At 57.5% G+C, this 10232-nt stretch overlaps 1 protein-coding gene across 2 annotated transcripts; it reads left to right on the top strand.

The window, feature by feature from the left end:
• Positions 1–86: 86 nt before the first annotated feature.
• DCAKD (dephospho-CoA kinase domain containing) lies at positions 87–8959 on the top strand. 2 transcript variants are annotated; one of them, XM_065651143.1, is made up of 5 exons: positions 87–320; positions 2707–2824; positions 4826–5029; positions 6869–6956; positions 7408–8959. In XM_065651143.1, the coding sequence occupies exons 2-5, from the start codon at positions 2713–2715 to the stop codon at positions 7691–7693; spliced, it is 690 nt and encodes a 229-aa protein (XP_065507215.1). In that variant the 5' UTR covers positions 87–320; positions 2707–2712; the 3' UTR covers positions 7694–8959. The 2 variants fall into 2 exon arrangements, with proteins under 2 accessions (XP_065507215.1, XP_065507214.1); XM_065651142.1 differs by having other exon boundaries at positions 292–469.
• The last annotated feature ends 1273 nt before the right edge of the window (positions 8960–10232 follow it).

Below are 10232 nucleotides of genomic sequence, written 5' to 3'. Positions count from 1 at the left end.
GCGGGGCCCGGGCGGCGCCGGGACCGGGACTACGGTTCCCGTCGGCCTTTGGGGGCGTCCCGGGGCGGGGCTCGGGGGCGGGAGCGCTCGCAGACCGGAGCAGCCGTGCGGGGCCGCCCGCCGCGGCGGAGAGTTGCGGCCCGTCCCCCCGTCTCCCGTCCCCCGCTGAGGCCGCGGTGTCTGTGTCCCCACCCGCTTCCTGCTCGAGAGGGCGCACCGACCCCAATGAGCGCAGCGCCGATTGGCTGGGAGAAGGACGACGCTTCCTACCAGCCAATAGGCGCGCGGGACACTGCGCTGCGCCTGAAGCCGGGCAGAGGGTGAGTGGGTGAGGGCGCCCTGAGGGGACCCGCTCCGGCCCCCGCACCCCGGGGGCGGTTCGTGGTGCTGGCGGCTTTTTCCGCACCCACGGAACGAGTATTTCGTGATTTTTGCCTTTTAATTGCGGCGTCTTCAAGACAAACACCAGGTCTGTCAGCGCTCCAGGCCCAAATCGGGAGCAGGAGGAGCTCCGGGCCGCTTTTGGGCGCTGCCCTGGGCCCCGCGGGTGGCTGGGGGCGGCGGCCTGTGCTGGAAAACCGGGGAAATGGGGCACGGGGAAGTTTGGGCACCTCGGTGTTTAAAAGCCGCTTCCCCGGGGCTCCGGGTCCGTGTCCCAGGGCCCCGTTCCTCACAGCACGAACCACTCGCTGAGTTTTCCCGCCTGAGCAGCCTCTGGGGCTCCGGGTTCGGTTTCCCGGCCTCTGGCTCAGTCGGCGCGGGGCAGATGCACCAAAACACGGTGTGTTTGGGGGAAAACTCTTTCTTGGCTCCTGCTCGCACCGTCGGCAGGAACGGGCTGGACTCTCCACCGTCGCGCGCAGTTCAAACCCAAGCGCGTTAAATGTTTAGACGTCGTACCGGGATCTTCTATCGGCACAGCGCGCGGTTTCCAGACCAACCCGAGTGCTCCTTCACCCCCCAGCAGTTCTGCCTGCAGAACTGTGTCACGGAGACAGAAATCGCAGGTTTTGGGGACCAGGTCCCAGCTGAGGCTGAGGCCAAAGCGTCGGGGTCGCTGCGGTTAAGCCCTGTGTTTACTCTACATGGGCAGGAGGGGGTTTATGTGTTTTTAAAACCATGCGAGTGGAGCCTCCACCCCTGCGAGGCAGCCAGCGAAGGGCTGATTCTCCTTGTGGTTGTGGCAGAGGGTGGATAAGATCCCGCGGGGAGGGCTGGGTTTAACCTGCCGCGATAAATCCAGCAGCAGCCCCTGTATCGCCCCGAGCCCCCGTAACGCCGGGGAAAAAAAACTGTAGGCGCCGTTCTGGTTCCCTTCGAGTTCCCCTCGTCGTTGCTGGAGGGAACCCCATCCGTTCGCCTGGCGCCGTGGAAGGAAAAGCGCCTGTGGTGCGGCCGTGGGCTGGCGGCGGCTCTGGGCAGCTGCGGAGAGAAGCGGCGTTGAGACGCTGCCGGCCGGTGCCGGGGGCTGTTGCGCCGCCTCCTGCTCTTCCCGCTGCTGAACTGCAGCTGCCACAGGACTTACGGCTTCTGACAAACTGCAATTATTGGAGAGGCGATTGTAGCGTGGAGGGTGTTGGTCTCTTCTCAGCCCCGGCACTGCCCCGTGTCCCTGAGAACCTCATGTCCATCTGTCCAACCCCTCCAGGGATGGTGACTCCAGCACTGCCCTGGGCAGCCTGTTCCAATGCCCCACAGCCCTTTGGGGAAGAAATTGTTCCCCAGACCCAACCTCAACCTCCCCTGGCGCAACTTGAGGCCGTTTCCTCTGGTCCTGGCGCTTGTTCCTGGGGAGCAGAGCCCGACCCCCCTGGCTCCAAGCTCCTTTCAGGCAGTTCAGAGATCAGAAGGTCTCCCCTCAGCTCCTGTTCTCCAGCTGAACCCCCAGCTCCCTCAGCCGCTCCCATCACACTTGTGCTCCAGCCCCTCACCAGCTCCGTTCCCTTCTCTCAACTTGCTCCAGCACCTCAAGGCCTTTCTTGGCGTGAGGGGCCCAGAACTGCCCCCAGGATTCAAGGTTTGGCCTCCCCAGTGCCCAGCACAGGATGGTCACTGCCCTGGGCCTGCTGGCCACACCAGTGCTGGTACCAGCCAGGATCCTGTGGCCTCTTGGCCCCCTGGGCACACGCTGGCTCATGTTCAGCCGCTGTCACCAACACCCCCAGGCACTTTCCAGCCGCTCCTCCCTGAGCCTGCAGCGTTCGTGGGGTCATTGTCACCCACGTGCAGGACCCAGCACTTGCCCTTGTTGAGCATCAATTGGTCTCACTTTTCTTGGTCTGGACTGAGCTGTTATCTGAATTCTTCCCTTTTGTCACTGATCCTCGGTCACCCTCGACAACCCTGCCCGAAATCTCGCTGATTTAGGGTGCTGTAGATGAGGCTGTGGCTCGATGGGTGCAGGTGCCAAAGGGCAGCGGGTTTATGTTGCTGCGGGTAACCCGGCCGACTTGAGCTGCACAGCCAGAGTCAGGAGGGTCCGGGGAGGCTTCATTTAACCCAACACTGTTCTTCAGTCTGTAAAACAAGGGTCCCCAGCTCAAAGAGGTGCCAAAATCATCATAAAGTCTTGATGGTGCCTGGAGAACGTATGAAGATGAGCTTTGAGTGAAGTTGCCTGTTCGGGATTAATATTTGCTGTGCATGGCGTGAAAAAACCGGCCCTGTTCGGGTGAGTTTTCAAGCTTTTTTCTCTTTCCATTTCAGAGCACGATGTTCCTGGTCGGACTCTCGGGCGGAATCGCGTCGGGGAAGAGCACAGTGGTGGACGTGCTGCGGGAACTGGGCTGCGCCGTGATCGATGCCGATGCGATTGCCAGAGAGGGTGAGTTTGGCGCAGTTGATCTTTCTCCCTGCGGTTCCCCTGACAACTGGGTTTGATGCAGGGAAGCGCAGACGGCAGAGGGTGCTCTGGGTACGTTCAATGAAGTGTTTCCCACTCAATGAAGCTGCGTGGAGTGGATGTCTCGGGGGGGAGTGGAACTCGGATGTATTTTTAATAAAGAAAAAAAAAAGATCATGCCCTAATAAACACCTTGGGGAGATCTTGCCCTGAGTTTTCCTCTTCTGAACTGCAACACTTCCCAAGTTTGAAAGCAAATTCTGGGCAAAATAAATGCAGTTTTCTGTAAAGTGGGTTCCCTCAGCTGATCTGGTGTCCCCCACAAGCCCCAGGACACCCGTCCTGTAATGTGGATGATGAACACGCTTGAAAGAGAATTTCCCTCTGTGCTGGATGTTGCTTGGTTGTGAATACTGAGAGATTGGTCCACAAAATGTCTTGTGCCTCAAAAAAAAGAGGGTCCAAATATCCAAACGTGAAAGGAGATTGTAGCATGGAGTGTGTTGGGCTCTGCTACCCAGGAACAAGCACCAGGACCAGAGGAAACGGCCTCAAGTTGCGCCAGGGGAGGTTGAGGTTGGATCTGGGGAACAATTTCTTCCCCAAAGGGCTGTGGGGCCTTGGAACAGGCTGCCCAGGGCAGTGCTGGAGTCACCATCCCTGGAGGGGTTGGACAGACAGAGATGAGGTTCTCAGGGACATGGGGTAGTGGCAGGGGTGGGTTATGGTTGGACTCAATGATCTTGAGGGGTTTTTCCAACCAAAATGATTCTGTGACTCTCTGATCCCGGCTCAGAGGGGATTCAGTCTGTGCTGCTCAGCTCACCCGCCTCTCACCGCTCTGCAAATGTGCTGCCCTGGCTACCGAAAAGCCCCCAAAATCCAGATCTGTCTCCTCAGCAAGGCTGGAGCCGGCCCTGCTCTCCCCGATGACCTGCGTGATTTACGGGGCAAGATGTTAATCCCCCGGTACCGCTGGGATGCCAAGGATGCCGAGGAGAGCAGCGCTGGCTCCAGGAGGGGCTGCTGATTTGGTATGCAGAAGGTTTCGGGTCTGCAGCGGAGCTGTGGTGCAGGAGGTGTCATTTTGAAGTGCCTGCGCTTTTTCTGTTTGGTGAAGAACTTACCGTGTAGCCACCGAAAGCCGTGATGCTCTTAACATTTTATTGCAATGTAATTCCCGTGGAGGTGTGGAAAATTTGCTGGAGGTGCTAAAAGCCCTCGGAGATGGTAGGAAAACAATACAGATACTCAGTGTTGGTTCTCTACCAATCACTTCATTTTTTTCCAATTCCTTTTTTATATGTGTTTATTTCCTGGACAGATTTCACCCATCCTGAAACTGCCTCAGTGTGAAATTCCATGGCAGAAAGAAATTGGTCTTAAAGACTTTTATTAGGTTGGCCTGAGGTTACAACCTGTGGCAACATCCCTGGATTTTGGAGACAAAATTATGTACGGTCTGTCGTGCTCTGTGGTTCTCCTCAGCTTGATCTTAATTATGGTTTTATTACTGCGTCTTTTTTGTCGGTGGGGTTTTTTTTTGGTGGTTTTAAAATTATACATTCATGTCATGTCAGAGTCCCTGCAAATACCTATTGGGAATTGATCTTTTGGGAGGCTTCTGTGTTCGTTCTGCTGAAGAATTCGGTGGCTGAGGCGAAAGACAGTAAAAAAATTTTTAAAAAGAGCCCAGCTGTGTTCACCCAGCGCTGAAGTTTTCAGCCAAAATAAACCTGACGCTGCTCCTGGTCCCTTTAGGGTCTCCCTGCTCAACTCCTGGCCCCGCAGCCCCGTTTTGCCCGATCTGGGTGGGTGTTTTTGGAGACACTTCCCTGCAGCACCGATGGCAGGTGCAGCGCCAAGCTGAGGAGAATCGACTCTGTTATTTAATGAGCAAAACTCATTTGAGGCCGATCACTGGTGCGAACGCCACCTGTGCTGTAGAACCGGCTCTAACCTCTGGCTGTTTAACGTTCTCAGTGGTGCGGCCCCGCTGCAAGGCCTATGGGCGGATCGTGCGTTGCTTTGGCACCAAGATCCTCTTGGAGAACGGAGAGATAAACCGCGAGGCTCTAGGAAACATCATCTTCTCCCAGCCGGAGAAGCAGCAGCTGCTCAACTCTATCACCCACCCGGAGATCCTGAAGGAGATGCTGAAGCAGATCTTGAAGTATTTTGTGCGAGGTAAGAGCCGTGTCCCAGCACCCTGGGACTTCAGCAGGAGCTGTCACCGCTCACTCTGCCTTTGGCTTTAAACTGGGGACAGGGACAGGGAAAGAGAAAAGGAACCAGCGCTGAGAGACGCCCTTTGTGCTCTGCCACCGGTGGCCTTTTGCGTCGGTGTTTGGAGGATTCATTCCTGCCTTTCGCTGCTGCCCTTTGCCTTCTTTTCTGTGGTTTAAAGTACATCTGCAGGGCCTGAGAAAAGCATTGCGAGGCCTCTCTGAGATCACTTACCGGATAATGTCACACCTGCTGAAATGGCCAAATATTCTTCCCTGCCCCCAACCTCTCTCCCTGAAAGCCATGGAGCCCTTTTTAGTCTCGATAAGGTGAGAAACGGGCTGACAGCCGTGCTTTCCAAAGTCCCGCTTTTTTTCCCCTGATAAATATAACAAATACAGCTGTCAAACTTGGTCTAATCAAATGCCAGATAAGATCACCAGCTGGTTTGGAGGTCTCTGCGTAGACAGAAGGACGTCTTAATAGAGTCAGGCTGGTTTTGTGGAGCTTATCAAAGCTGAGCCCTGTGACAACTGAATAGGCCGGTGCCAGGGCACGGCGGGGACCGTGCTCTGCTGCAGGGCGAGGAGGAGGAGGAGGAAGCAACAGGCAGGAAAGCCGGGAGCTAGAGATGGAATCTTGAACCCGGGGCTGCGGGCTCGGGAGGCGGATGCCGTCCTGCCCCTCGGCGAGAGCTCCGGGTGCCTTCAGCAGGCTGCTTTGTCCTCATTAGTCAGGTTTTAATGATTTGGGATAGCTGGATTTTGTCCCTGAGGATCGCTGTGTGAGGAAAGCTCTTATCGATCAAACTGGAGGGCAGCGAGAAGCCTCTCTGGGTGGAGACGCCGGTAAAACAGCGCCTTGTTGGACAATAGTGTCTTTGTCAAGGATTTTGCTGCCGTGCCCAGGTCACTTCGGGGGGTTTGGGTTAGAAAGAGGGGACAGCAGTGAAACTGGAGGTGTCCCTGCGGGTAGGGGACACATGGCGGGGCCAAGTCCTGACTTAGAGCTTTCCCCTACCCTGTCCTGCTCCCCCAGACTCGTCGGGGTGTACCCCACATCCCCAAATGGCGCTTGCGAAGGGCAGAGGCACGTGGGGAGCCTGGTGTGGGCTGAGTGGTCCAGGGGGACACCAAGTTCCCCTTCACCGGCTGCTCCGCGTGGTGCTGGCATTTTAAACCAAATGTGGCCAGTTTTGGTGAGGTTTTGGTGAGGTTTCAGGACCTGGGGCTGTGCCTGGAAGCAGCCCCGCATTTTAGTGTCACAGCTGCACCAGGTCCATGAGGGTTTCCTTGCTATCCTTGGAAAAATGGAACTGTTTAGCCAAAAGCTTTCCAAAAAGGGAAGAAAACTGAGCTGGGAACCGTGGGCTGATATGACAGCAGCCTGGCGAACATTGGAGATGAGGAGAGCGGGTTCTGCTGTGGGCACTGCTCCCCTGGAGAGGCAGCACCAGCGGTGTGTCGGCTGCTCGTGCACAGCTGCTCTCATTTGAGCTTCTCCTCTCAGCTCCTCATTATATTTCTGCAGCTTCACCTTTGGGCTGAGATCGTTCAGGTTAGGGTTTGTTGGTTTGTTTTTTTCTTTCCCTCTGGAAGCTTGGAACTAAACCGTTCCCTCCCTCCAAGAGGGAGGAGGGCAAGCGGGCTGTGCTCTCCTCTCACTGTAACAGCGGAGCCGCAGAGCTCTCCCGCTCGCTTCACTGGCGCAGCCGTGGCCACGGTGTACACGCAGCACGGAGCGTTTGGGAACCCGAGTAACGCCGTTCCCTTTTTTGGGGGGGTGTTGTCATTTCTGCAGGCTACCGCTACGTGATCCTTGACATCCCTCTGCTCTTTGAGACCAAGAGATTGACCAAGTTTATGAAATACACGGTCTTGGTTTATTGGTAAGTGCCACGTGAACCACAAGGACCAGAATGCTGCCACCTCTCTTGGAGGCTGGGGGGACCGTCACGTCCCTCCTGCTCCAGGGAGAATTTGGCTCCAGCCCCGGAGCCTCCTCTTTTCTGTAGACGTGAGAAGCAACACCTTCCTTTATCTCAGTGTACCAGGGGCTTCTTACTGAGGTTTCCCCCAAACCTGGCACCGTCGTATAGGGGAAATCTCTGTCTTTGGGCTTTCCACAGCTGGGGCAAGGTTTGGGGCACTGCCCCGGTGCTACGGGCCATGGGAACACTGAAAACATGCAGTGGGTCAGTGCAGGCAGTGCTGGAGGTGCTGGCTCCACTGATCCGAGCGCAGGATGTTTGCACCAGCTCTGAAATGAAGCGGGGAGCATCGTGGGGAGCTTCCCTCCCCGAGGCACCCCACCTCAGTGCCGCCCTCCCGTCCCGGCAGTGACCCGCCGACGCAGCTCTCCCGGCTGATGCGGAGGAACGGGTTGTCCCGGGTGCAGGCAGAAGCTCGCGTGGCCTCCCAGCTGCCACTGGACCAGAAGCTCGAGCTGGCCAGTCACGTCATCGACAACTCGGGAGACCGGGAGAGCACCCGCCGGCAGGTCCTGTGGCTGCACGCCCGCCTCGAGGGCTCGTGGCACTTCCTCTGGGCACGGCTGGCACTGGGCACGGCGGTGGCCACACTGGCCGGGCTGGCGTACCTCCTTCTCCAGCGTCTCATCTCTTAATTCACCTTTTCTTTTTGTCGCGGAAGATGCCTGAATTCCCAGGTTTGAAAAGGGCACCGAAAGGCCACGTCTCTTAATGAGCTTTGCCGGCTGAATGCAGACGCTGGGATGAGGCGTCTCCTTGCAGACTTCCCAAGGTGAACGAAGGGTGTTTGTTTTCTTTTCCGGCACCATCTCCTTCCTTCCTGCTCAGGTTCTTACCCACCAGCTGTGCCTGTGGCTTGGGACCATTACCTCACGTGGCTGCGGCCCATGGAGGGGACAAGGCCCCGTTAGGACTGACAACCTGTCTTAAGTTATAGTTTATTGAACGGTTACGCTTGTACAATCGAGAGGCTTGCACAAGCACGACAGGGCAGGGCTGTTGCGTGAGTTGGTTTGCTGCTTCTTACAGAGCTTGCTTAGAAACTGCTAATATAGAACTCGCTTAGAAACTGCTAGTACAGAACTGACTTAGAAACTGCTAATACAGAACTCGCTTAGCATAACTAACTCCATTTGCTGTAGCCTTAGGCTGCAAGCTGCAAACTTTCATCTCGATATGTCCCGTTTTTTACTTATTTAAGTAAAGGAGGGTCCCAGAGCCACTTCGAGCCAGGAAAGGGCGCTGGGAATGGCAGCAGAAGCTGCACCCCTCGGAATAAGAAAACAAAGGACACATCTAGAGATGAAAAACAGCAGAATATGGGAACTCTCTGATGTTTTGGCTCTTGCCAAGGACTTTTTCAGCTTCCCAGCTGCAGGTGCAAATAGCAGCTGGGAGAACAGACAGGACAGCACCTGATTGATGTCCAGGCTGGTCAATGAGAGACAAGCGCCTGCAGAGATAATATTAGAATTGGCCCAAATTGGTGCGCGAGGGGTGGGAAACTTGGATTTTCAGGGTACAGTTGCCCAGGGATTTGTTTGTTCGGAGTCTCTCTCCAGGGGCACCGGCTGCTGCACCTTTCAGATAAATTATTTAAGAGGAATCTCTGGAATTTGTGCCTGAGACTCTGCTTTGGGAAACCTGGAGCGAAGAAGCTGCTTTAACGCCTCATCACCTGCTGTGGGTCCGTACGGTGGGACTCTGGTGAATTTGGGCCCCTCGTTTCACCTGGGTTAGGTGTCCTCACCCTCTGTTTCTGCTGTCACCGCTTGTGCGTCACCTTCGGTTTGGATCTCAGGGTCTGATGCCACCTGGGACCCGCCTCACCCAACCTCATTTGCTGCTGTTTGAGTTTCCTTGGGCGGTTTCCCCGGGGCGAAACGAGTGCCGGCTCTTCCCCTCCGTTTTAATAAAACACTCATCGCAGCGGCTCCCGCGGCTCCGCGCCTGCGAGCGCTGCCGGTTCTGTTCCGTCCCCAGCTCGTTGGGATGCCGGGTCACGGCTGCGCTGGGTAAAGTTCACCGCACGCAAGCGGAGCTGGTGAGCGCGCTTGGGCTTTTCCCCAGCGTCCCCCGACGTGAGCTTTTGGGGGGGCCGTGGCTGCGTATCGGCAACGGGCATGTCGGCTGACACCTCCATCCTGCTGCCACCATCCTGTCCTTCTGCCACCCCCTGTCCTGCTGCCACCACCCCATCCTGCTGCCACCACCCCGTCCTGCTGTCACCCCCCGTCCTGCTGTCACCCCCCGTCCCGCTGCCACCCCCTTGTCCCACTGCCACCCCCTGTTCTGCTGCCACCACCTGTCCCCATGTTTTGAGCAAGGTGGGTGTCACCACCCCCTGTGCACAGAGGTCCCCGAGGTGCTCCGGGACACTTGGGCTCTGACTCCCCTTTCCCCCCACCTGGGCTTGTTGTCCCAGCAGGGACACAGCGGAGCCAGGCAGCGTCCTCGCTGTCCCCAGCCCTTGGGCACAGGGACCTTTCCCAGGTGTCACAGCCCTGCCCAGCCAGCCCGTGCCTCTTTTTGGGGCCAGGCACCCATCCCACCCTCTCTGAGCCCAGCCCTGTGCCTGGGGGCCTCGTGTCACTTGCCTGGGGACACCCGGTGCTCCCTGTGCAGGGACAGCAGAGCACCCTAAGCTGGGGCACCCCCTGGGCACCCCAACTTCTCAGGCAGCGCCGGGGGAGCCGTACACAGGTGCTGACCCTCCGCCCATCCTCTGCCCTGATTTTAACAGCCCCTAATTGCGGTGGCGATGCCGGGAGTCCCTCACAGCCATAAATCAGCGCAGGAGCAGGACGGGCGCAGCCCGAGATAAGCTCTGACTGTCACCGTCCCCCCTCCCTCCCACCCCTCCACGATAAATGAGGCTGCGATGAGGCCGGGGGGGACGGAGAAAGCGAGACGGGCACCGTAATCACATTTGGCGCTTGGCTCCTGCCCTGCTGACGTTTGCCACCGCTAACGAGTTTAGCGGGGCTCAGGGGACAGTTCCAGGGGGACAACGGCGAGGTGCAGGGTGTAACCGGGGCTGGCCTGGCCTCGGGTGCCCACTTTGGGGGTGCCTGGTGCTGAGCTGGGGGGTCGAGCCCCCTGGGTGGGCTGCGTGTTGGCACCCACCCCAGAGCCTGGTGCTGGGACACAGAGTCCCCCCTGTGGATGCTGTTG

This window comes from Caloenas nicobarica, chromosome 24, assembly GCF_036013445.1.
Source record: "Caloenas nicobarica isolate bCalNic1 chromosome 24, bCalNic1.hap1, whole genome shotgun sequence".
In the NCBI taxonomy this organism is placed as follows: Eukaryota; Metazoa; Chordata; class Aves; order Columbiformes; family Columbidae; genus Caloenas; species Caloenas nicobarica.
The sequence above is the reverse complement of the archived record's forward strand: the minus strand, read 5'-3'. Positions and strand labels throughout refer to the sequence as shown.

Excerpts from the sequence above, each read along its gene's own strand:
- DCAKD (XM_065651143.1), top strand. The coding sequence starts at position 2,713 with ATGTTCCTGGTCGGACTCTCGGGCGGAATCGCGTCGGGGAAGAGCACA. Across the intron at positions 2,825-4,825 it reads CGATGCGATTGCCAGAGAGG|TGGTGCGGCCCCGCTGCAAG; the intron begins GTGAGTTTGGCG and ends TAACGTTCTCAG. Across the intron at positions 5,030-6,868 it reads CTTGAAGTATTTTGTGCGAG|GCTACCGCTACGTGATCCTT; the intron begins GTAAGAGCCGTG and ends TCATTTCTGCAG.